At 49.2% G+C, this 26,301-nt stretch overlaps 2 protein-coding genes and 1 long non-coding RNA gene across 5 annotated transcripts in view; 2 read left to right on the plus strand and 1 right to left on the minus strand.

Annotated features, from left to right (window-relative positions):
• Positions 1-26,301, plus strand: part of LOC143432643 (uncharacterized) — a 100,302-nt gene that overhangs the window by 12,355 nt on the left and 61,646 nt on the right. For both annotated transcript variants that reach the window (XR_013103052.1, XR_013103053.1), the window contains exon 3: positions 23,075-23,204. This is a non-coding gene — a long non-coding RNA (uncharacterized LOC143432643). The remainder of the gene's footprint in view (positions 1-23,074; positions 23,205-26,301) is intronic.
• On the plus strand, positions 1,183-3,812 carry LOC143427819 (uncharacterized). The gene has a single exon (XM_076902288.1). The coding sequence runs from the start codon at positions 2,359-2,361 to the stop codon at positions 3,487-3,489; it is 1,131 nt and encodes a 376-aa protein (XP_076758403.1). The 5' UTR covers positions 1,183-2,358; the 3' UTR covers positions 3,490-3,812.
• On the minus strand, positions 5,302-17,325 carry LOC143432587 (uncharacterized). 2 transcript variants are annotated; one of them, XM_076909309.1, is made up of 11 exons: positions 17,236-17,325; positions 16,869-17,197; positions 13,178-14,781; positions 12,903-13,089; positions 9,048-9,220; positions 8,859-8,921; positions 8,640-8,767; positions 8,195-8,560; positions 7,076-7,419; positions 6,734-7,000; positions 5,302-6,659 (listed from the first exon to the last, which is right to left on the minus strand). In XM_076909309.1, exons 3-11 carry the CDS (start codon positions 14,771-14,773, stop codon positions 6,217-6,219), a joined length of 3,567 nt encoding a protein of 1,188 aa, XP_076765424.1. In that variant the 5' UTR covers positions 14,774-14,781; positions 16,869-17,197; positions 17,236-17,325; the 3' UTR covers positions 5,302-6,216. The 2 variants fall into 2 exon arrangements, with proteins under 2 accessions (XP_076765424.1, XP_076765422.1); XM_076909307.1 differs by having other exon boundaries at positions 7,076-7,422.

Here is a 26,301-nt window from a genome sequence, read left to right on the forward strand (position 1 = left end):
GCGTGTTTGTTCAGCTACGTGTACTCGTAAAATGGGATGCGATTTCTGGAGGGACACCTCCGGAGATCGATTTGGAAAACAGGGGCATACACGTGCGTGGCCGTTCACGCGGCGACACGTGCCGAAACGCGCCGCTTTTATTCCTTTTTGCTCGGTCGCATCGACATCAGGCTCTCTGACTCATCCGACTATTTTCTCCGCTACCGCATACGATGTTCAACCGCGATCGCAACATTTACCATCGAAGCGTACAATTGTCCGTGGAAGAGAGTTGAAAATTATTTCAGGGTATGCAGCGAACAATTCCGACGTCACGGGACACGATCGGCTTGGCTGGAGGTACGCATGCCGTAACAAACTTTATTGACCTTCGTTCCAATCGCTCTGTCAAAGCAGCGCAATTGCGTTAATTAAGCTGTGTCGTTTAGGAATCATCTCCGCATAAAACGCCGCGTGTCCGTGGAAAACTTCCCATGTGTACCAATCCTTTGTTTCGGAGCAAATGAACAGTAAAGTTGCATTTACAGCTTCTAACAGCCAGGAGAAAAGGTCGGGTGCCAAGCCCGTTTATTTCTGTCCTGAGGAATAAAGGTTAGCGTGATCCCTCGCGAGGATTCTGGGATGTATTTACTTTCCCGAAGTAGTTTTAAATCGGCGCGATAAAGCGTCGAACAGAAGTAGACGCTACGCCCAAGATATTTGCTCCTGTTATCTCATTCCGAGGTACTCGAGCACTCGATATCTGCTTTTTCCACGGAGAAGCGAAGCGTGACTCTCGCATTTTTCGCTTCGAAGCGTGACATCGTTTCACGACCACGAAAGTGGTGTGAAGACGGCTTAAAACAACGCGAAGGTTCATCTATCCATCGTTCTCTGTTGTCCCTTTCACTGGAAACCGACCGCGTGGGAGGCCTGTTCAGAATCTCGTAGTAATTTCAACCCGAACTAGTCTTCGTTCGCAGCTCAGTCTCCACCGTAGTGTCTCTCGCGGCAATCCTCTACGATCGCGAGTCGCTCGCGAAACAATTCGCCCGTCGACTAGAATTTTCTCTAATCGACCGTTCGATACGGAGAATATGAAATTTCATCGAATGGATGGAAACGTGGAATATGGGACGCAGGAAAATGTGCGCCTCGTTGAAATGAAGTGAAACGTTGCCGAGAGAGAGAGAGAGAGAGAGAGAACAGCGATCCGAAAGGAATCACTTGCCGCCGTGTCCTTCGGGTTATCTTAATAACGTTAATTACACCATTCATCACGTCAATAAATGTTGCTAATTAACCGACGGCGGTCAGTCGAGGGAAGTCAATGGAGAGGTCCAACGAGGTTCGAGTAGCGATCTGTAAGGAGAGCGGAGCAATTGATTACTCGTGATCGGTGACATACCAGACGGTTCTCATCGACGGAAACTGGATCAGTGATTTCCCAAGAGATCGAAAATCCGGAGCGGCTCGCGCTTACTGGCAAGAAATCGGTGAAAACGGTGTCTGAGAAAAGCCGAGCCGGCGTACACCGGTAACTGCGTGCAACGAGATAATCGCATCGCCTCGTAATCAACCGATGTTGCATAATATTCGCGGGCAAGAGAGGAAAAGGGGGAAAAAGAAGAGTCGAGGCAACGGCGACGCGTCAGGTTGTTAAACCTCTTTACCGTTCCGTGTTCACGCTCATTGGATACAGCCGCGGTTGTGCAGCTCTTCTTCCTTTTCCCCGTGTTATCGTCCTCGATCCATTGTTAGAGGCGAATTGCACAAGCCTGCTCGCGGCGACGAAATCCGCGCGACGGTGGGACGTAGATTTCAATTAAACTCGAGCGGTTAGCATAATTGGCTGGCTGTTCGCTTATGCCCAGCCCGGAAGTCATCGTCGATATTGTCTGAATTAACGTTCCGACAATTCACCCCCGTAGTCCTCGAATGATTACGACTGCGTGCTGGAACAGTGAAATCAGTCCCGACTCTTCGCGAAGTACCTCCGTGTGATCGTATCTGCTCGTGGTACGGTTCGTGGGCGTCGTATCTCGGGACTCGCTCTTTCTCTTATTATTACAGCTGATACGACCCTTGCGACTTCGTAACACCCGGTGCGTTTCGTTCACGGTCAAGTGCCTTCGGTTCCGAAGCAACAGGAAACGCGAGCCAACTTCCGTCCGAGGGATCCAGGTTGTAACATTCTGTTACGCGTGTACGTGCGACTGGAAAATTGAACACCATCGACGATGGGCTACCGCGGCAGGTGTGCCAGACTTTCCACGGCCACTGTCCAAAATATCCTCTTCCTGCCGTAGTTCGTCGAGTTCGCTTCTGGTTCGTGCGACGCCTCGTGAAACCGATTACGCGACACACGCTGGACGAACAATGATGGAGAACGTGTACGTGATAAAGGTGAAAACGAAGCCGCCGCTGTCCTCCCTGTACCCATCGGAACGACGCTATTCCGCGTCCACCGTGGGAGGTCTGTCCTTCGTACATTTCGGGCTGGGCGCGCTTTCCCTTTTGCTGGGCAGCCTGGCCTTATCGCTTCAAGGTCCGATTCTATCGGTCACGTGTTTGGTTCCCTTCGTGACCGGTCTACTCGCTTGGAGGCGATGGTACATCGATCGGAACATCGCCTTGTTCTTCTACGGAAGCCTGTTTTCCTTGATAGCAGCCGCCCTGTGCTTTATCGCCACAGCGTTCGACGTCGCAGCCGCGGTGAAGAGCAAAGGTTCGGTGTGGTCCATCGATCGAATTCTCGAGCAACCGCTGGATCATTCTCATCTCGCGCGACACATCGAGAACGGTACTCTGCACAACGGGACGACGTACCTCTACGAAGACAGTTACAATTTCAGCAGAATCGACGGGCAACCTTCGAAGATCGATTTCTACGCTCCCACGCCTGGAATCGTGTTCGATAACATGTCGAACATATCTGGATACATATTGACGACTTCGACGAGCGATTTTGGAGGGGGTGGTATCGGGAACTCCAGCGGGTTATCCGCGAGCGGCGATCGTAGAGGCGGTGAGAGTTTGCAAGATCGGGAGAATGTCACGGAGGAATCCTTGGAAACGATCAAGAACAGGGTGATGTCATTCTGGCATAAAGATCACGACGAGTCGTCGCATACTAAGATCTTGCTTACGGTGAACGTGCTGGTCGCGTCTCTCCTCGAAGCTTTCTGGTCGGCACTGAGCGCCAGAATAGCGCTACGGGGGATGCTGAATCGATTGCCAGAAGGGAGCTACGTGCACGGAGCGGCTGGGAACGCAAAGTCGGATGGGGCAACGTCGGCGAACGGAAAGCCATCGGGCCCAAGACCGGATATTTTGGACCACGACCATGGACTGTCGGAGAGTTTGCAAAATTTAAGCACGATGCACGGACTCAGGAACTCTGGACCGAAATTACCTCTGCCGGAATCCAGTAGGGAGTTCAGAGAAAGGGTCGAGAGGTTCCTGGCGAATCAGGCTGCGCATTGTGTCGTCGAGGGGCCCTATTCTTGAAATAAAAACGATTTCATTGCGAATCTCACTGTGTAGATTTTGGTTTCGAATATTAAAATTAGAGAGGGTGTAATTACACGTAGCATCGCAAATTGTACGCGTTCCTTGATCTCAAAATACATGCGTGTACCTACGAGTTTATGCAATTGTGGGGTAGTAATATCTGCTTGGTATCGCAATCACGCGTCACGCTGCACAATATTCGATTGACGCAATAAAGTTTCGAGCAACGATTACTTGTTGATTTACTTAATTCACGGTGTCGTTAATTAGTTCTACGCGATTGTTACGTATACCGTAAGTAATTTCTAATTAAACAGCGTGCAGCGAAACGGTGGCAATTGCAACAGAGCGCTGTCGCGCGGACGTTTCATAGCTGCGAGTGGAAACGGTTGTGATGAACGGTGGTCGTTCCTAACGAGTCTTCATTCCGAAAGATCGTATCGGGCTAGACCACGATTCTAGAAAACACTTTAATTGCAATTTATTAACTTTGGTCGGCACGATCCTTCACCTCCGTTAATTAAATGATTCAGGTTGCCACATCGAACCATGGTGAATTCAGAGTCAGATGGGATCTTGGGAGCACGAGAACGCGTTTCACCGAGGTCCCGTTGCTCCCGCGCGAGGATAGAGCGTTCCGACGAAAAGGGGTGGAAATTTCGCCGTTCCTACCAATTAATCGAGAACCACGCAGCCGCTACACGATGATCCATGAATCATTCTTCCGTGACAGATTTTATTTTCGTCGGTATGATTCACGAGCCGAGATCATTTGTGTCGCGCGTGTCGCCAGATATGCTGTTTCTAATTACGCCCATTCATTCCTGCGCTCGGTTGAACTTGGAATATAAATGCGAACAAATAAACGGCGGTCGGTTGATAACGACAGGCTTACTTCGATCTCGTTCGCTACCGGGGCCAGCGATTAATCTAGATCAGGTGAAATTAATGTTACGTACAATGGGTGCCAGGGCTCTCGTGTGTGCGCGCGTGCATTGCGAAAGTTCAACGATCGTGCCGCCTGTTGCGAAATCTCATAATCAGATATTGGCCAACGCGCCGCGGAGCGCGGGAGTTTGCTAAGGAAATTGCTGACAATAGCGAACGCTGGCTATATAGATCCTGCATTCCGCGTTAAATGCCTACCTGGGTGTGTTGCCCAGTGACATATCGGCCACGATAAAATCGTCGGCTCGGAGATAATTAGAGCGTCCGGTTCGTATCCGTCTCTTCAATTCAATTATCATACGGGAATGTCGCAGAGGGGGCACTTTTCGCGTTCGTTTTCCTCTTTCTCGTTTATTACGCTCCGAAGAATAGATACAACTCATCGAGCCGACGCGGTTTCTTTACAAAACAAAGCTTTATTCTTAATCATTGTTAGTTACACCGTCCGACAATCCGTCGGGCTTCCTACGTACGTATCTTTCTTAAGGTACACTTTATCGAGTAAACAACGTTAAACTACTGCCCTAAGCTGGCCCTCTCTTTCGATCTTCGATCCTGATTAGAAAATATGCATCTGTTTCGTGAGTCGCGCTAACGAATGGCTGATAACGACAATGGACGATCGACGGTACCTCTAATTTGTAATACTAATTCAGTAAAATCGATCGCTCTCCCTCTCTGTCTATACATATATCGCTCTTGGTCCACCTGGGTCATATGTTTGAAAGTGAATGCGGCCATGCAACGTAACGAGCTTGTGGGGGGGAATTAACACGGATCACGAGCACGATTACATATTCACTTGCATATTACGGTGCGCGATGAATGGTTTCTTTCTTTTCCTTTTTTTTCTTGTAAAAAAAAAAAATGCAAAATCCTTCCAGACTTCCTAACATCGTAGACATGCAAAAACATTTAGCGTGTGGCAGTGACCGAGAATGTTACGTATGTTGAGTTTAACGTGCTCGAATGGGAACTCATCGCTGAATGGTAAATATTTTCGCGATAATTAACGTCTAAGTGCGAATTCGACCCGACGTCTAGCAATATATTGGCAAGAGTAAAGCACACACATTTGTACATGGACGTTTCTAACGGATGGCCGAAATTAAACACCCCCGTTAAGGGCTCGAGTCGCGTTCTCTCTTCGGCAAGCGACTCTCCTACCCTTCTTAGAGATCTTTCTTTCGGCGTGTCACCTATGAAACTAACTCTTCTTTTTTCTGCTCCGACACACATTAACCTTTAATGTTACGAACAACACGGGCGACATCGTTTACTTAACAAAAATACATATATGCTACGTAGGATTTCTCACGTGTACCCTCTGGCGTGGCGTCCGCTCCTCGCGGTCCTTCTCAGACTTGTAGTAACACGCTGCTCGTGGAAAAGTCACGATCCAACGCGATCCATTCTCATCCACTTAGACTCTAACGGTTAAGGTTTACGACTTAAGGTTACTGTAACCACAAATCACATCGCTTACGTTCTAATACGAATACGGTCGAATCCTAGACTTTGCACTCTTATCACCATCTTTGTATTCTACGTGGACAATTTTCTATCTAGTTTACGGCAGTTCGTGGATGCTGATCAACTTGACACACCACCGAGGTGATACGAAACATAAAGTTATAATATAAATGGGCACGGTTTTCATCTACTCTCTCGTCCTACGGATCGAACAACACGTTGTACTGATACGAGGTTCCGGTCTTCTCATTAATTTAACGCTACCGTCTCCCGACAATCGTTTCGTTCGTCGTCTAAATACAATCACACGTTCACTGGTCGGACGTTGTCGTCCGACTGTTGCTGTTCACCACTTTGCCAGCCCGAGTCCAGCGTCGTCGAGTCGCTCAAGCAGCATTGGGGCGTCTCTTCTTCCTGACCGCCCCTGTATTCCCTGTAATCCCTCTCTCTTCCCCTGTCAGTCTCCTCGTCTCTGAAGTATCCCGAGGTCGCTGGTCCTTCCTGGAGCTGTTCGTCGTCCTTGGGCGTGTAATAGGAATATCGACCTTGTTGTATGACTTCGTACTGCGCGTCGGGCGCCAGGAACGGTCCCCTGGCATTTCTGGGCTCGTCGCTGTTCGCGTAATTGTCGGATGGTATGTCACCGCTGTCCGACGGCAATGGCAGAGGCATTCTGGACCTCTTCGACAGCTGTCGTTTGCCTAAACGAGCCGCCAGGTAGTCCACGCCCTCTGAATGTTCTGCACCTACGAAAATTAACGCGAGCGATCAGTACCGATCTGTTTCCTTCTCTTTCGAATCTTGATATGTCGTCGTATACCTTCTTTCTCTACGGCTAAATCGTAAAAACTACTCTCTGGCCCGCAACACGAGGAGACGTCGCCGAAATACAATTCACTCTCGGACTGTTTTGGTCCAGGGTTGGCTTCCTGTTGGAACGCACCGTTTTCCACCCCCTTTAAAGGCTTCCTGATTCTTCGACCCTTCATGGTCCCTTCGTTACCTGCCTCCGGATCGGTACTGTTCGATATCTCTTCAGCGTTCTCGTAGTTATCAGACGGACGTTTCGCGGACCTTGGTCTATGGTCTGGAAGAACGATATATCACGTTTGAGCACGTTTCCTTACTAACTCGTCTGTCTAATACACGCTTCGTTGCTCACCTTCGTTATTCTCGAAGTTGTCTATTCGTTTGGCAATTCTGGGCCTTTGCTCGGTCACCTGCGGCCGCCTAGCGGGACTGTTGGGGTCGCTGTAAGGCGGCGGAGGGCCCCACAGAGGGACAGGAGTCTCTAGAACGCTGTAAGAAGCCGTGCTAGGCGTGTACGGTCCGTTCTGCGTGTTCAAAACGGAGTAAGGTCCGCTCGATTGGGAATTGAGGACGCTGTAAGGGCCATTCGTGTTCTCCACGTTGGCCTCTGTCTGCCTGGTCTGCGTGTGAAACCCATAATTGGAGTCTGGACTCGGCGCTGGCCCTCTCGATCTAGACCAAGGCAAACGCCATCTTCTGCTGGAGAACAAAAATATACGATCCCTTAGTGCATCTCAAGAATTAAATTCGCGCACCGTTCAGTTGGCGAGCAAGAAACGAATTTCTATCGTACTAAACGCAGCTTTTTTTTTGTACGAAGGAATTTCTTCTCGGGTCAGAGTTTTTCGCGCAAAATGTTGCGACCGCTCGCAGATCGTATCTTTCCGCGAACGGTCGCCAGATTAATCGAAGAGCACGTTCGACGGTTTTTGCCGTTGGACTTGGGCAAAAGCGAACTTCGGGGAACGCGTCGTCCATCATCGTTTACTTCGAAGACGAAGAAGTCTCTCAGCTAAATGTCCGAACCAGAACGGAACGCCGGCTTAATTAATGCCATACATTAGCGGATTACTGGAATACAATGCGTCCTGGGAGCCCTCGAGGATCGTTGCCTCGTTTACAGGTTTGTTGCACCCCGCACAGCCGATATTCGTGACGTTCGTGAATGAAATCTGCTGAATATGTATCGTTACGCCCGGCGGCAAATGCACGGGGTGCATTTGAATTGCATCGATAATTTCTCAATGAACCTTACCGGGCACAGCATCGCGGTATTGAATTCCTAATAACGCGATAACTGTACCGATGACGCTTGCTGTTATTATACAACTTTCGCGCGGACAATCTAATCGAATGGATATCTATCGATCTGCGTAATCCATCGTTACCTAATAGACTGAGATTGGTACGATAAAATGATCGCACTTTCAAAATCGACTAGATCGATACTCGATCCGTCGATTATACGTACCTCGATGGCGCCAAATCAGGGTTCGGCGTGTAGAGATTTCCGGGCGTTTGGGCCCACCATGGACTAGCGCCGCCGCAGTCGTTGCAACATCCGCAGGAGCCGGTCGCTGGTCCCACGGTGCCTCCTTGCCCGTACAGAGATCTACATCTAAGCTCCAGCTGTTCCCAGTACATCTTCTTTTTCTCGTGACTTAGCAACTGGTAGACCAGCATGCACGAGAATATGCAGGCCAAGATTCCAGCGACCGAAACGCCGAACAGCGCTCGCAGACAGGCGTGCAGAGCGCCGTGAACCGCCTCGCAGTGAGGTGTGCCCTCGAACCGGACCCCTGCGTCTTCCTCTGGCGTACCGTAACACGTACAGGACCTGGTGTTGAAATAGTTCGATTGCAACTGTCGATTCCGATATATCGTGTAAAAATAGATGAACAGTCCGTGGTACCTACCTCGCTTTCACGGTGTAAACGCATTTCCGAAGACCTTGCAGCCGGGACATGTGTATCACTGTCGTCGTAACGGTGACAAGCATGCATACCAGCGCGCATACCACACCGACGGACCCGCAGACTTTCATCTACGAAAGGTTACACGTTCTTGTCTTAAGAAAGGAAGTACGCGCGAAGCGATATCGTTATCGAGGAGTGGAATGTCGGGTGAACGCTTACCAGAAGTCCGTATCTGTGTTTCCGCCTGGCCAGTAGCATCGTGAACAGACCCATTAAAATTAACTGCAAAACAATATCGAGCGCAAACCATTAATAGGGCTGTCAGACGGTTTTTCGCCGCCTCATTGTTTCCGTACGCGTTCCCCATGAAAGGAGTTCGGTTCATAGATTCCGATCTTCGCGTCTTACCATTATGCCAGGAATGTAAGATGGTACAGTCTCAAAGAGAGCTAGGCTGGCCGTGTGGGCTGAAAGGACCGCGTGCACCGCCAAAAAGAGACTGCCAACCGCAGCGCTCAGCCCGCCACAAAGGCAACAAAGGACAACGTACTTCTTGCAGCAACCACCTTCCCCCGTGTGGCCTGTAAAATTAAAGTCGGTCACTGATAGCGCCGTAGCGATAGGTGGAGGATTAAAAGGGGGCACGGAGCAGGGCAGCTAACAACGTGGTTTCGAAAATCTTCGACGTGACAGGCGAGGCGGACGTTTCTTTTTTTTTGTTTCTTTCTTTTTTTCTTCCGTCGGCTTGAAAAATGAAAGTGTCCGTGCCGGGCGCAATATCTCGCGACTCGAATCTTTACGCCGCTATCGTCTCAAAGGATCGCTAAGGAACACGGAATAGCTCGAAGGAGATTTTTCGGCAGCCGGACAGAATCTTTTGTACGACTATCGACCCTTTTCAGACAGAGGCCCCGCGCGACTTATTCCCATCGTACTGGCTCCTTCTTTCACGGGATTATGATTGTCCTTGCGTGAGAACCGAACAACGCGAGCCTTTATCTAACCACGAGAAACGTGCCGCTGAACGAAATCCCGTGAATTCTATTAGTCACCGATTACCCCCTACGTCGTCTCGATTCTGTTTCATCGGTAAATACATTGTAGACTCGCTCGACGATGCTTAGACGCGCGTCGATTGTGTTCCCTTTTATCTAGATCGAACGTTGAGCCGCGTACAGTCGCGTCGATTAATAATTCAACCGATAATGCGAACGATAATGCAGTTACGTTAAAGCCCGACAGCGTATGAAATTGCCTTCGCGCGGTGCAAGTGCTAATTTTTCCGATACGTAGCCGACGCGTTCGATTCTCAATCGTCGGGGCTCGACTTTTGTTGTCAAAGCTCGCAATTGAGCCCGCCACGCTGTATTGGAAATTCCTTCGATGAATGTTGAGCGACGGAAGCGCCCGACGCTGTGTCGGTTCAAAGACAATAGCAGATTCTCTCTCCCTCCCTCTGCGAAAGAAAGAGCGTCGACAGAGCTGAACTTTTTAATCAGGTTTCCCATTAATAAAACAGAGTACTGCGCCTTTCTGTACCACGGGCTCGAAGAGCGAGTGGAGAGAGAGATCATCTTCTGTAATTAAAAATCTAATTATTTTTCTGCCGGCGAGTGGAATCTACGAGGATTATGTGCGACTGGTTCTAAATTGAAAAATTCTTTCGGAACAGGTACAACACGCGATTGTTATTCCCGCAAGTGTACGCAATTTGGTCAGACATTCCTCAGGGAGAGCATTACGCGATGAATGAAATGGCGAACGCGATCATACGTAGTTTTCGATGGTCTTCGCTATTGTCAGACCTGAACAAGTAGATCGCTGGTGGAGGCTGAATTAGAAGATCGCGCTTTGTAGGGAACTGGTTTCCTTTAGCGATATCTTCTCGAAGAACGGTTGGCATGTTTGGGATCTCGCTTTCGATGACTCGAAAATTGTTTTCCTCGACTTGAATGCGCGCAACCTTGCTCGAAACTCACCCTGCTTTCTATTGAAACTGCTACGGGAAATCGTTTTACCGAATACCTCGAAATACCTGTTACCTTCGTGAATGCAACCAAGATTCTGGATCGAATTCTTACAATGCTACCTTGTGCTACCTGAGTTACGACTTTGGGAAACGTAGCTTTTGGAGCGAGCGAAGAAAAAGTGGGATTTAAATGCTAGCCTGCTAGTAAGGGGATGTTTGCCTGACCTTCCTTACAAATGGTCCCTACCTTTCATCTTACTCCTAATCTAATTCTTTCATTTTGTTAGAAACCGAAAAAGCTTATCTCGCGATACGTTCAAGCTGAATTTTCAATATTTTTATCGAGACACCTCTAGTCCAGCGTTAAACGCGTTTTATTAAGAATCCTGTCGATATCTATTTATACGGCAACCTTTTGCTATACACGTGACCTTCCACGTCGATGTAACATATCACTTCCCAGGTAAAAATAGGACGGTGGATGCTGGAAAATCTTTGCGTACGCAGTTTCAAAGAAATCTCTTGCTTTCCGTTGGCATGAAAATTCATTGAAACTATATTTCATCTCGTAAGCGAGATGAAGTGGCGGCGCGAATATTTGAGAAAAATCGATGATTTTAATTTCGTCGCGTCAGAGGGGACGTAATTGGATCGCTAATAGCGGATTATACGGGTATGTAGATCACTGGTTGAGACAGAATGGGGTTTCGAGGACCGATTGATAAATTAACAAGAAGGGTTAATCGGCATACCGCAGGGGTGAGGGTAATGCGATCTCGGGAAGTGCGCGTGGTTTGCCGGATGTGGCAAGTGGGAATGCGAGTGCGCCGCCATTGTGAATGGATAACCCTGGTTATCCATCTCCATTTCCATCCCAAGACGACATCGCACTATCTGCAGCACTGGATATCCATCCATCTTCCCTCTTGCGACTCGCACAGCCGCGAGATCTCGGTCACTTTTTATCCCTCGTCGAACTACTAACACGTGCCAGTCGTAGCCAATGTTTTTCTTCGCCAGAAATTGTATGTCGTTGAACTTTCGTGGTGCTCGGCTCGCACAATCGTTTCGTTAACGCGTTGCGAGATTTGAATTGCAAAACGCGCGAGTTGACGTTAACGAGAACCGGATAAATCGAAGATGATGTTGCGGCACGCACTGTCTTCCCCGATAGTTTATGAACTACGTTTGCGCATCACATGTTCCCACGAGAGGGGATTTCTTCCGAAGGTCAGCTCTTCGTCAAGCACTCTCTCATTGATCGTTTCACGATCACGTATGATAATCACCAGCGTCGATTATTTTTAATACCGTCTTCCGATCGAATTATTGTCATTCAATGCTGCTGCAACCCCATTGAAAACGCTTGCGAGTATCTCTTCGAGGGATGTCGCATCGATGCAATCGCCTCTCCCTCCCGTTTCTTGTGTCACGTCTTTGCACGTTCACTGAGATCGTTTGCGAGACGAATGCGAGAGCACAACAACTCGAGAGACACTCCACGAGATCTCTGCTGGCCCGCACGTTGAGGTGTCCCACAGGTGGTGGCGGCGTTGATTCCTACCCGAAGCTGAAGCTTGGAATTCTTTTCAAACGGGGCTTCCAAAATGGCATTCCTCGCCGCGACCATTCACTCGCCAGCTTGGATTATCGCCGGCGAACGTAAAAGTATCGCAGCCTGTTGTACGATTCGTAGCATTCTTCGACACGATGTTCCTGCTCTTGGTTGCTGCGAGCATCGACTGGTCGATATACCGTGACGATTCGAGCGACTCGACGCGGTCGAGGGTTGAAATTCCAAGGGGGTTGTTCCTCGAGGCGAGCAGAATCGGTGAACGGTGCGTTTCGGTGTCGATAACGCGTGTCAGCAATTGATAAGATGGACAACAGCGATACTGAGCTTGCTCTCAGTCACCACCCGGCTGATACTGCAGACATCGTCGAATGAAATGACTAAGGGTGGTAGCTAGGGGTTTACTTTTCCCGTGTCTGTTTAATTTCGTTCGATTCTCAGGAAATATTTCCCGACTGCGTGACGCATGTCCGCTTTAAAATGAAATCGAGTGTGAGTGGGTAGAGTATGTCGCATAGAAGCGAAATTGCATATCCGTCATTCGAGTTGACAAGCTAACGAGTAAGATATATCGATTCGCTGTCGCGACGAATATCGTCTGCTCAAGTTCTCGGGTTTCATATATTCGTTATTTACCACCATTTACAGTTACGTACCATTTGCATTTTAGGGAACGCGATTAGCGTTAATAGTACGGACGCGAGATAGAAAGGATACTTACATTGATTGACAGCCGTTGTTTCGTATCGCCTGGTCGGTCTAGGGGGTGGACGAGGCGGAAGCGCGGGAGGTTGATGCGTTCTTGACGTCACCTCAACACCACCGTCGCTCTCACCCTCTTGTCCCCTTTTGTTTCCTCCAGTTTGTACCACGTGACATTGACACTTGCTCTTAGAAGGAGCGGACACCTAAACGTAAAAATTTCACATCGAGTTTCTGGCGACTTTCGAAACGATACGAATTCAATCTTCCAAGTTGGAAAAACAGCAAAGGTACCTGTATCGCGTCCACCCCGATAAGAGACGTATTTTTGGTATCGTTGTTCTGCGGGTGTTGATGCCCGTGACTGTGCATGTGTCCATGATGATGACCGTGATGCTCGAGACTCGACGGAGCTCTGTCCCGTTGTCGAGAATCAGGGTGGCCGGTGTGCAACGAATGCACTTGCTGTAAATGATGATGATGATCGTGGACATGATCCAGACGGCTGTGCGTTCTCGTATTGGCGTTCGACGAGGAGGACTCGCAGGATATCCCAGAACTGACGTGATGATGATTTACGCTCGAATGTCCTGTTAAACTTCCCGACGAGCTGCCACGATGGTGACTAGCCAGCGGCGTGGTCGAAAGACTGCTGTTCGCGTTGACCACGTGCCGATGGACCGCTGGCGAACCACCGTGATTCAACATGCTCGAATTCGAGGAGGCGCCGCTCATCGCGCTGGAGGTGCCGTGGTGATCGCTGGAAAAGCCAGAGTTCGAAGGGTAGTGACCGGCTAGGCCGGTGGTACCGCCTAGCCGGTGATGACTCGTCGGCGAACTTCTGTGCCCCATCGTGGTCGAGGTCGGTATCGGATTCGGATGGTGATGGGTGCTCGGGTTCCCCGGCGCAGTTTGGCTCCCGTGATTCGAATTGGAGCTACTCAAGGGTCCAGAGTTTCCATGAACGTGGCCGGCTAGGGTGGGCGGCAGGTTTCCGTGATGGTGGCCCGTAATTCCTTGCGGGCCGTGCGGATGATGCACGGTCGCCGGCCCGTGGTGATGGGTTACGTTCGCGGTCTTGGTGTTCCCGTGGTGATGATGAGTGTGTTGTCGCTGGTGCTGCTGAAATCCCATCAGGCCGTCTCCCACGTCCAAATTCGTGGTGCTGCGGAAATTGTCCGCGTGCTTGTGAACGTGCGCGTGAGTGTCGCCGTGGAAATGCCCGTGGACGTTACGCTCCGGCGACGTCGGCTCGTGATGGTGTTGATACGGATTCAGGACCTGCTGAATATTCTTCAGCTTATCTTTGCCGGAAGCTGCCTGTTTCTGCGACATACCGGCGTGGTCGTCGAGCTGTTTCTCCAGATCCTTGCCGGAGGTTTCGAGAAGGGCCGAGGCGGACTCCAACAAGGGGCTAGGGCTGGAAGTTAGGCTGTGTTGGTTATCCTGCAAGTTGCTGGATTCCTGAACTCTTCGCGCGGCCTCGAACGCCAAGTTCCGCGAGAGATCCAGGTTCCTCGGGCTGCACGAAAGGTTGTGACCGTGTCTCGACAGAATCGCGCTCTGACCGTCCATCGATCTCGCGTTCGGTGATAAACCGGCCTGATGTTCCAAGATATCGACGTTCCTGCTGTTCTCTAAATTGATCTGTTGGCTTTCTTGATGAGATAGCGGACTTTCGAGCCTTCTTATTGGCTCGAAAGCGCTCTGAAGTGCCTCCAAACCTCTGGGGAGTTCTTGGTTGTTGGAAATTCTTGTACTTCCCACGCCCCTCTCCCCTCTGTCCCTCTGCGTTCTCATGGAATCCATGCTACTCATCGCGGAGCATTGGCAAGGGTGTTTCGGACTTTCCGGAACGTCCAGGTCGGTGGTTAATTGCGGCTGGGACATTTTAATACCTGAAAATGCAGATCGCGATTGCGTTAACTGACGTGGCGAAAAGATCGATTAATTATCGTTGAAAATTCGATTCGAGAGAGAGAGAGAGGCAGGTACAAATTAAGGCGTTCATCGATTAAGCGTCTATCCGATCATCTAAGATCCGTGGAGGTACGATACGTGATAGATTACGATCGATCACGGACGATCCGCGGGTTAGTCGCCGCGCATTTCTCACATCTCATCGAGCGGCGATTCGTTTCCATACCGCCGTCTCGTTGGACTTGATAGATCGTTCAAAATCGTTTCGCATTTACCGAACAGCGGCAGGCAAAATTTAAGTAGGCGACAAAACAAAAAGTATAATTCGCTGCGAATCGGCTGGCGAAGGGACTCGTGGCTTTGTCGATAATCCACGGAAAGATGGGCAGTCGGTTAAGGAACTAACGAATCTCCCAATTACGACACAACGCGAGCGTCCGGGAAACGGGATGATGCTAACTGTGGATATCGCATCCGTTCCGGACACGGAAATGCGGAAAACTTTCGCAGCCTATTAGCGCCTTCCGTCGTTAAAACTTCCCGAACAGCTTCCAACGAACTTATATAAATATCTCGGCGTGCACATTAGACGATTCTTCTCGAGTTGCGAAGAGTGGCTTTCATGGTTCGGTATTGTACTTATTTACGAAGAATTCCACCCTCGGACTCGGCCCATATTACCTTGTTAAAAAAATTCTTACCAATTCCCGCTAATAGACACTGTCGGAAAGTATCGTTCTGGCTCGTACGGGGGGGGGGGGGGGGGGGCCCGATTAATGGGCTCGCGGGTACAGACAACGCGTATCGCGCGAGAAAAAGTGCGTGTCGCGTGGCACACAGGTTCGATCGATCAACTAGGCGCATCATCGTCGCGATCATTACGGTAGATACATTTAACCCGATGCCAGTTCAAAGTACCGTAACTCTGGCTCGTCACAACCGAGCTACGCGTAAAACGTATGTACGTATCGATGTTGAAAATCTGACAGGAAATATCGCGTCATCGTTTCCCCCGGTTAGCCATTATCGAAGATGGGGCGCGGGCCGATTTACGGCTACTTTAAAGGAAAATCTACTTTGCCTAATGGACCCGTTGCGTTTCACCTGCAGAGTCGATCACATCGTCCGCTACCTTAAGGCACATTTCGTATCGAGCATCTAGTTAGAGGCGACCGGTACGAAGTAGTCCTCGTAAGTACACCCGGTTGACTCCCGGCCACTCACATTCCTCGTATCTCGTTATACGAGCGTAAAGACTTGCGAAGGCCACGGTCAAGTTCGATGCCGATGGCGTTGCTCGGACGCGGTTCAGTTTTTCTGTCGTTCGACGATCTCCCGATCGAACGAAGAATGGGAATACTTGCCGGCACGTGGATTTAATTTGGTTCGCGCAGAAAATCGACGACGATCCGGTGTCCCCTCGCCCGAGCGCGGCCGTTCCGGACCGATCCTTGTCCGAACGGTCGAGCCGTAAAAAATTTCTCGCGATGTTTATACGCGACCGTAAACCCGATGCAACCTGCCCGGGTTACGGGTCCCCGATTGATCGACGGCCAAGCCGGCTGGAAATTACTTTCGTTTAAGTCGGTCTATTCGTCGAAACGAGAAGGGAACGGAAAGGGAAAACGGTGCGCGACTCGCGAAGATTAACGATCGTTCGACAACCTGTACCCGGGATTCAGGAGCCGTTCGTTTCTAGTGTTCGGATAAGCTCTATCTGGTCTACTCCTCCTTGGTACGCGAATACCGGTTTCACCGTCGCGAATAAATGGAACGGCCGTGTCAACAGTGTCGAGTTCGCGAACGAAATCCACCTTAACCTATCCGGGCTGCATCAAAGGTTCGACGCGGTTCGCCATTCCTTGGCGATCGTACGCCGTGTTAGGGGACTAGCGTGAGAAAAATCTTTATCGAAACGAACACTCCCAGTTTTCGTTTAGATCGCGCAGCGTACGTCTACTACAGGTACGCCCTTCGATCGTTTCGTTTACGCGCAACAGTCCGGGCACGTTGCGAGTCGGCATCCATCGCTTATCCATATTAAAAGAAGATAGTCGCGGCTCACCTGCACGATCGAATATTCAAGTGTTCCAGTCTGCCGGATCCTCTCAATCACTGTCTCCCGGTGACGCTCCTTCCGCATGCTCGACGATCGGAGCACGGATCTGAACACGGGGCGAATGTCTATTTTCGACACGGACTCTCAGTTCCTTGGTCTTCCTACTGGAATACCGTGGTGCGTCGGTAGGTGCGGGCATTTTCGAAACTCGTCGTAGCACGCGCGTATAGCACCCGCCAAAAACGACGACCGTCTACACGCGCGTTTTACCCGCGTGTGCCGGTCTCCGTACCGCAGAACACGAAACCTCTATCACATCCACGTCGGGGGTCTCTCTCTCTCTCTCTCTCTCTCTCTCCTCGACGGCGTCGACCGCGAATTCTCGTTAATCCGATTCCGAGAGTCGGCTCGCGTCGCGTCCCGTCTCGTACACCATCGGAACACGGGACACGGGCAGACCAGAACGCGCACAGCGATGCAACAGAAGACGGCGGTCCCACGGGGACGGGTGAAAACGAGCGACGAGCACTCCCGAAGAAAGGAACCGACGAGGATAGCAGCGGAGCGCAATATCGTGAGAGACTGTTGGTGCCTTCCACCTTCACTGGCAGCCGTTCCGCCTTGGAATGTGCCTTTGCCCCCCGCTTCCTACCCCTCGCCGCACCTCTACCGGGCCCAGAGCCCGACCGAGGGACCCTCGGGGCCCCTCTTACACTCTTCCACCGCAACCTCCGCTCTGTCCCGCCATTCGAGCCTCCGACCGTCGATTTCGTTCTGGGACCGCAAGTGTCAGGCCCACCCACCCACTCTCGTTGGGCCACGATGGGACTCGCTGGATAGGGTAGATCCTACGACCGAATCAGGCCCCGTATTAAATTCGCGAACATTCCTCGTCCCCTTTGTCCACGTACGAACGTTGATTAAATGTCGTATCGATGTTCGCGCGCGCCAACGGGACTTCCATCGTCGAGACGCGAACGGAAACCACCCGAACTCTCTATATATACCCTCGACCGTTTCCTGGTACGGTTTAAACAAAGGATAGTGGCGAGTTTCGGCTCGTACGGAATATTAGGTAGCGTCCGAGGCAGGTACGACCGCTCGCAGGTTAGCTCGGTTCGTAAGCGCGGTGGTATATAATTTTCAGGGAGGGAATAGCCGAGCGATTCTCGCGGGCTCTTCAGCCCCTCCGTCTTCGTTCCTTCTGTCCTATTAACACGATTACTCCGAGTAATGGGTAATTGGAGATAATGGCCGCGATGCGGATTATCCTTTAAATTTAGTTATAAAAATTCCTGGCCGGTTACGTAGCGCACGACGCCGCGGCCTTTCTCTTATCCGGTGAGAACTCTCCAACGAGTCGCACGCTGGAACGGTCTCTCATCGATCGATCGTTGGTTTCTCCCCGTTCACCGGTGCTCGAAACGTTTCAGCTGTTGTTTACGAGTATGTTGTTTATACGAACAATCAGCGCACATTGACCGACGTTAATGTTACGCGAGAGCTGTCGGCCGAACGTTAATTGTTCCATTGTACAATGCGCATCGGGTGTATGATTTAACGCAATGCGGGAAAGTGTAACGCGATATTGGTTGTCAATAAAGATCTGAATGGATCGTCGAGAAGGAGAGCAATTGTAACGATGCTTCTCGCTCGCAGTAGACCGCGACCTGTTCCACATAAATATTCGATACTTTTAAACAACCAGACGCCAACGAGAGTCTATAAAAATAACGTGGAAGCACGAATATCTGCGAACGCCTCTGCGCGAATGCCCGACCGTTTCTGAATCGGAGCGAGACAATGGGCATTGTGAGATTTTGGGATAGTCTTTGGCCATTTTCAGATTTTCCAGTTATCCTCGCAACCAGATTGTTATCTCTGCCGATGGGATTTATTGTTTCGCCAGACCCATCGCATTCAACGATATGGGTCACCCAATCGGTGTCAAGACGGTCGAACCTTAAATTTGTTAATTAACAACTGGATGTAACCCGGCGGGTAGATGGTGCTTATATTATTTACTCCCTGAGACATTCATTGATCGCAATACGGCCCGTATTCTTTATTCGCATTCTTATAGTAGTCCAGAGGAAGAAAGAACTCTCCGAAGTACAATGGGCAGCGTAATTAAGGGTCAAAAGTTTTTAGCTTCATTAATTACGCGAACACTTCAAACGATGCCATTATCATCCCGAGAGTGCTGCAAGCAAAACGGTGCGCTATGCATAATGTAGTTTCATCTCTTCTCGACTTCGGGGCTATTTTTCTGAATCAATTCGGGGAACGAAATAAGAAGTACGAGTTTCTTAATTGCGACAGGCTCGTAATTATGAGGAACGAAAAAAAAGTGGAGGATTCAAAACTGTGATTCACTTTCACTGTCTTTGTTCAAGCATTATCAATAACATACAATTAAAAAATTATAGTTGCTCAAATAATAGTTCACAACACGTCTATGGTAATGTTTCATGTATTTAAGGCGTATCGTCTACTTAAATTTATTAAAAGCAGGAAATATCAGGGAACCACCATAACCGGTTATGGTGTTTGCGTAATAAAATATGATTGTTTTTTTAAAAGAGGAAATTATTTAATGCGGCAGCAATCGATAACTCGCAGTAGATAATTCAAACTGCCGGTACAGTTCACGGTATTGCCTCTAGATGGCGGTAGTAACGCCCGCCGATTGGACGAACGTTTGATTTGATGTTTTCTTTCTCAAAAGTGTTGGTTGACGTGAAGTGGTGCGCGTGTTGGTTAATTGCTAGTTAATTTATGTCAATTGATTGCAGAAACTTGGTGAGCGTGTACTACAGTGTATGCCCAGAAATTGGTCGTTTCGATGCGATGCATCGAAATTTCATGAAATTCGTTCCCGCGATATAAATCTGGTGAGTAAAAATTTATAGTAACAAAATAGCCGTTAACCAAACTTTCTGAGAATCTAAAAATGGTGGGAAAGGTCGGTCATCCTTGTCGAATTGCACGTTACCTAATATCGCTTAAATTTCCTCTTTTGGGGATGAGAGGCTGAATTAGTTATTTCGGAATTAATCGAAATGTTTATGAATATTTGAAAATAGATCATATTATCTATCTATCTATCTATCTATCCGCATAATAATCGGAATCCAATATGTCAGCCATTAACGACACTTGTTCCCGATTATCCGTGAAAATTTGTTGCTCTTGCAAATTATCATTTACGACGATTACAACATACATCTATACGTAATAAATATATTTATAATTACAGGTATATGCGTATCGAAATAATGCAACGTGGTAGCACTAAAATTTTCATCGCTCTAAATATCGTTACTAACATTATCCAAGATTGAATATTTAGTTGTTCGATACACGTGGTAGATTTTCCGTGATGTTCTAATGGAACTTTCACGGTATTAGCGGTGTAAACAGTTGTTTTTTTCCCTCGTCATGATCTGTGGTAAGTAAGGCCAGGTCGAGCTGGTTGTATATATTTTTAGAATATACTCTCGTTGGTGGTTCGTCTTTGTTGACGTTTTTTCTCTCGTTACGTTCGACGATATCGCTCGCTAGTGCCGCGCATACCTCAGTCCTCCTTTCTCGTCCGAGCGTGTTCGAGCTTGTTTCGTATTCTCGCCCTCCATTTCGAGATTATGTTTCGATCGCCGGCCGAATATTTTAAGAGCCAGTTTGAAGGAAAGCGGCGCACTTAATCGACCTATTTTTCCAAACTCGCACCCCGATATTTCGGTGACGTTGATTTTTAGTATCCGCCGGGGAAAGTGTTCGCCGCCCTCGAGGAACGTCTCGGTTCAATCGTGACGACATATTTTTCTGGTAAGAACTTCTAATTTATATCAGTCTACTTGAACCTGTTCCAAATACTAGAATAGATTGAAACGTAGACCGCATATTTGTTACATAAATCTGTAATGCCGTAGTAAATGTTCTCATTCATACAGCGCTGCGTCCTGGTGTTGGCCAGCCGCGTGAAATATTAACGGTTCGCAGATTGAAATAGTTTTGAATTTGGAAATTCGAATTTTCGAAACACGAACACGTTAATGGAGAAACCGTGTGAAAGACACCCTCGCCGCTGACTCGTTTCGGCATTGATTTTCGAAAATGAAACCGAGCAAAAGCATCGATGTTTCCCTCGGCATCCGTTCGAGCGTGTTCTCGTTTTTTCCTCCAGCTTCTCCAGACCGAAATGGCGGAGAATTATGAGCAGGTTATAGTTTTACGAAGGGCGTAGGGTAGGGGGGGGTTCGACAATTTTGCTAGGAAGCCGCGAGTCAGAGGCCGGCTGGTCCAGCCCCAGAGCCTTCGTATTCGGACCATTAGTCCAATACGGCAATTCGTCAAATCGGGAGAAATGTAGTATCAATAACGTCCTGCAGCTGCTGCCATCGAAGCATGCATTTTCCTGACGCGCAAATTGCGCGCGCACGAGCCCTCTCTTCGAACCTACACGAGCGACAATTGTTTCCGATTTTCCCGATCCCCTCGAGCAGCCCCTCTCCCCGGCCCCGCGCACACATTGCTCCGGCCTCCTCATTCGATTGTTTTTGTCCCATCCCGGTGTTTTCGCTGTTGTTTTGCCCACCGCGTAATCTGTGAATCGATTTCTCGATTCATACCGTTTCACTGAATCCTTAACCAGTTTCTATTTTTCATTGGACCACCCCGCTGCCCGCTCGTTCCGACCTTCCATTTTATTAATCGTAAACAGTCGCGGTTGACATTTTTCGCATTCGACGCTAGAAATATAGCACGCGATTAATAAAAAAATATGACGTCGTTGCGGTACACTCGAGACGTGGTATCAAAGATGGTCTCGAGATCCGAATCGAAGGTTCCACGGGGCGCGGTGTGTATTTTTCATCGTTAGCACGCGGCTAAACACGTGTCCACCCCGACCACGTGTCACCGTTAATTTCCTGCGGTTTCCATTCTCGAAATCGTGCTCAACGGAAGTCTACGGCCGATGTGTGATGTTTGCGGATAAATCCTCGTAGCCTGCCAGCGCTGACCTTCTCTCGCAGGCCATCTTCCCTCTTTCACCTTCGCTCCATCCCCTTGGCTCTCTCTCTCTCCGTTCCTCTTTCCCCGACTCGCTTCCTCCCACCCAGTATTCTCGCTAAATAATAAATACGAGAGGGTTCTCCGGGAATACCCCGAGGGTGCCATTAGCGGGGTACAGGCCACGGACCACCCTCTCGCACCCTTCGAAACCGTCCTCCGGCTCGCACCCATCCCCCCACCCGCGTAGCTTCTTCCACGACCCGAAACGCGAGTCTAATACACTTAGAGGAGAGAAAGAAAGAGAGAGAAAGAGAGAGAGAGCGTGAGAGGTTCGCGTCTATGGGTGTAAGGGGTGGCGAGGGTCTCTCCGATCGCTTTATGGCGGCTGCTCCTTTTCTTTTCGTTTTCCTCGACTCGCTTGACGAACGAGCCTCGAATAGACGAATGTCTTAAAGTTCACGGGAAACTCGAGGGGGTAGATCATATTTTCAATGCCATCGGTCCGGGTTCGTTTGCGTTTTTCTTCCTCTCCTTTCACTCCCCTTTAGGCTTGGTTCGAACCGATATCGGTTTTTGGTTTCCACGGGTCGCTCGAAGAAGCCACGATTAATCTCGCATCGAACGGATTTAGCGAAGGAACGACCACGATATCGAGTGGAAAACTTTTAATCAGCGAACAGTGCTTTTCTTCCTCTGTTTTCTTCTTTTTTTTTCCCCCTCCCCGCCCCGGTCGATCTTTTCCTCCGCGGGAACAGATCGGCTACGTCTAGAATTCGATGCAAAGAAACATTGAAACGGTACGTCCACCTCCGGATATCTGTACCAGGCTTCCTGCAGATCTAATAGGACGAGCCGGACGCCTGGAAAACGTTGACCACTGGCTCTAGCCGGTCAAACGGCTAATCGAGGCCATTGCGATCAACAGCGGTTCTCAGCCTCGTCCCCTCTTAATTTACGAACTCCGAAACTAGTGGCACTTTCGAAACTTTCAGTCCTCGGCTCGGATAGCTCCATCCACCCCACCCTTCGCTCCTCCTGATTAAGATCAGCCATCGACCCGGACCAAGAATATTTCCTATATCGAAACGATCCAATTTCGTCCCTTAAAATGCGCTCGTTTCCGTCTCCTAAAATATTTCATGCAACGAATAAAGTCTCGCAGACTCCGGAGTTAGTTACGTTCACGTCCGTTTCAGATGAATTATCGACCGCAGATTATCGATCGATCCTCGATCGCAGGGGCCAGCTGCATCCGCGTGGACAGAATCGAAGGACGGCAACGCATCGGGAACATGCAGCCGGGGATACGCGAGGCGGCAGCGAGGGGTAAGTATCAATAATTGAGCACCATGGGGGTGGCTCCGCTTGGCCATTTAGCGGTCGAACGAAGGGGATGGACCGCGGATACCCATGGTACGGGGATATCGGTGGATGTATCGCACGGCGAGGCCTGCTATCGACATGTCGACGATGCCAGGCCGGGGCTGTATATTCCACGATATAGGAAACTATCCTAGCCGCGATCATGATACGCGAAAATACCATCTGTCATTCGGGGGTGCGTGCCAGATCCCGTCCCAACGGCCGACCACCACCCATTTCTATCTTTCCACCGCGATTTTCACTCCGCCCCTCCCCGCGCCCTTCGTTCTGCCTTTCGTTGCCTTTCTGCCTCGCATTTTTCCCGTTCTCTCTCTCTCTCTCTCTTTCCTTGAACGACCGCAGAATGACACTGTTCTTTGGAAGGTATACATTTTTTTTGTTTAACACAGGATATTCACCTATTCTTTTCACTATGCGTACGAGTTTGTGGAGTGTTTGTCGAGTGGCTGTAAAAAAGTGAGCGTCGCTCGAACGTCGGAAACGTTTCCTTAAATAGTGTGACCCGTAAAACCCGAGTTGATCCAGATCGCGGAACAATTCCGTATCTGGAAACAATTGGCATAAACGGCAGGGAGATTCGCGGCGGGGCTGTATCGAAACTAGTTGCCACCGGCAGTCCTGCCCTCGTGAATAATTGTGTCCCGTAGTCGAATTCATTTTCCAATTAAGAGCTACGATTTGCATTTAACTACGGCCGTCGATCGATAAGCCAAATCGAGGTCGTCCAAGTCGGGAATCACCGTCGAAAAATGTGATTAACGGTGCGGGCTAACGATAGCTCCGACGTCGGGGTGCAATGTGTCGAACAATGTGTACTTATCGCGGCACAAATGTTCCCTACCGAGGATCGGGCCGGCCCTCCTCCCTTTTTCCTCTCTTTCTTCGTTTCATGATTGCGCATCCCCATTCTTCCATTCCTCGCCTGCATGAAATCGTATCAGTTGCCTCTAAAAGCTAGCGAGCTCGGCATTAATGCTTCACGGTTCCGCGCGTTATTAAAAATTTCTTCGCCTCGCTCGGAATGAACCCGGGTCCCCATTGTGGTTACTTTGGGAAATCGATAGACCGACCGTACGAGTACCGGCCCTTAATTCGCAAGCGATTTTAATTATTCTTATTAGAAAGGGTGGATACGAGAAGTGAGAAATGGTGGCGGTCGATCGGTGAAATTCTTACCCCGGATGCGTCGTTGTCGCGTCTCCGCGTAACTTTTGACCTCCCCATTAGTGGAACCAACCCTAGGGGGGGACGGTGAGGCCAGAGCTCCGTTAGACGGACAACTTAATGTTATGGAAAAATAGCTGGGTTTTCCGGATGGTCGCAGACGCACCGGTTCTCCGGTGTGTATATTAATGCGGGGCCGAAAGAAGAGCGAGAACGAGGAGGAAAACCGCGGCAGACAAGAGCGAGTCGAACCTCGAGCAGATGCTCACCGCTGGAATATCTAAATAAATCTGCGTGTCGGCCACCCTTAAAATCCTTGAGTCGAATAAGTAATAACGTTCGTCGATCGCGGGGTTGGACCTTTCCCTTTTCCGTATTCCGCCTTGCCCTTGCCTGCATAAGCGAGCGCGTCCGATTTCGGGACTTTAATTGGCCCGGGGGAATTCCGCTGCGTGGACTTACTTTACGAGGAAACTTTCGAGATATTTCGTGCCCCGAGAGACGAGAGAATGCATATTTTCTTTTTTCTTTTTTTTTTTTTGTTTCTCTCCCACCGCGTGTTTGGGAGCGACAGGGGTGGAGCGCGAGGGGGACGGTGGAGAAGGGCGAAAGAGGAACGAACGATCGCGACGAGCTACTCTTTTTTTCTTCCCGGTGAGGTTTAATCAGTTTTGCCGTCGGAGTTGCGGTCGATCTAGGCAGATTATAGAATCGTTCAAACAAGCGCAAAAGTTTCGCTTGTCCGTCTCAATTTGAGAAGTTTTGAGACGGCTATGAAAATTATCGAGACACTTCTGTCTCTGTTTAGAGTATCGAAACGATTCGATGCGATAGCGGAAGGGAGATATTCCACGGTATTAATTTCTTCTTGTTCTTTAAGGGAGGAACTTCCGTGATAACTCCGTTTATGTACCTTTGTCGGTTTTAATAAAGTTAGGAAGTTTACGAGTGCTGTAACAGAGAGGTTTCTGCAAATTTTGCTCATCAGCACGTTTGTAGCTTCTTTTTTCTTTAGAACGATAGCACGTAATAAAATCTCGATTTTCAGAACGCCAATGAAATGACAGGAGTCTTCGAATATCTGCTCGAAAATTGTTACCATCTCGTTTGACATTAACATTCGCGAATGGTTCTCCCTATCGAAGTGTGATTCCGTTTAAAGAATTCATCTGGGATCGAAAAAAGGACGAATTTCATCGCCGCGCGCGCAAATAAAGGGTGAAAATCGCTCGGAAGTGAAATATTAGGTACCGTTTGCCCGTAATAGGGTACCGCTTAGTAAATTGCAGAGTTCGCGAAGCGCAATTAGTTGATAGTAATCGGTGGCTTTAGACGGTTTTCGTACATAGATTAGCACGGGCGTTGTACGCGCGTGCAAACATACGAGAGGCCGTCGAGTTCATCGCAACGACAGGACGATTTACGAGGTTTCACAGGCTCGCCTGTCGGCCAGATAGAGCGAATGTGTCAATTACGATAAAGCTCATCGGCGATCGATGTATCTGATGAAATTATTTAGACGTCCGCTGTCGAGCAACGACGCGAACCTACCCCCCTAACGGTTCACCGCGATATTACGCAGCCTCGCACTATCCTATCGCAAAATACAATTACTCCGCCTATAAATGTCCACTGTTGCACTCTAGTTATTGCTTTATTTATACAATACGCTCGACAATTAAACGGAATTATCGGCCGGTTAAAATTATAAACGCCACAAATAGGACACCGTATAGTAATATTCGATGGTACCGTGTTACGCATCGAATTTATTCTAAATACAGCGTGTATCGTTGTAAAATTGGACGACGGTTCGATGTTATGGATTCTACCGCCGCGTTTGTAATCGTTTAATATAATGTCCGATCCACCGCGA

Source organism: Xylocopa sonorina, chromosome 1, assembly GCF_050948175.1.
Source record: "Xylocopa sonorina isolate GNS202 chromosome 1, iyXylSono1_principal, whole genome shotgun sequence".
Classification (NCBI taxonomy): domain Eukaryota; kingdom Metazoa; phylum Arthropoda; class Insecta; order Hymenoptera; family Apidae; genus Xylocopa; species Xylocopa sonorina.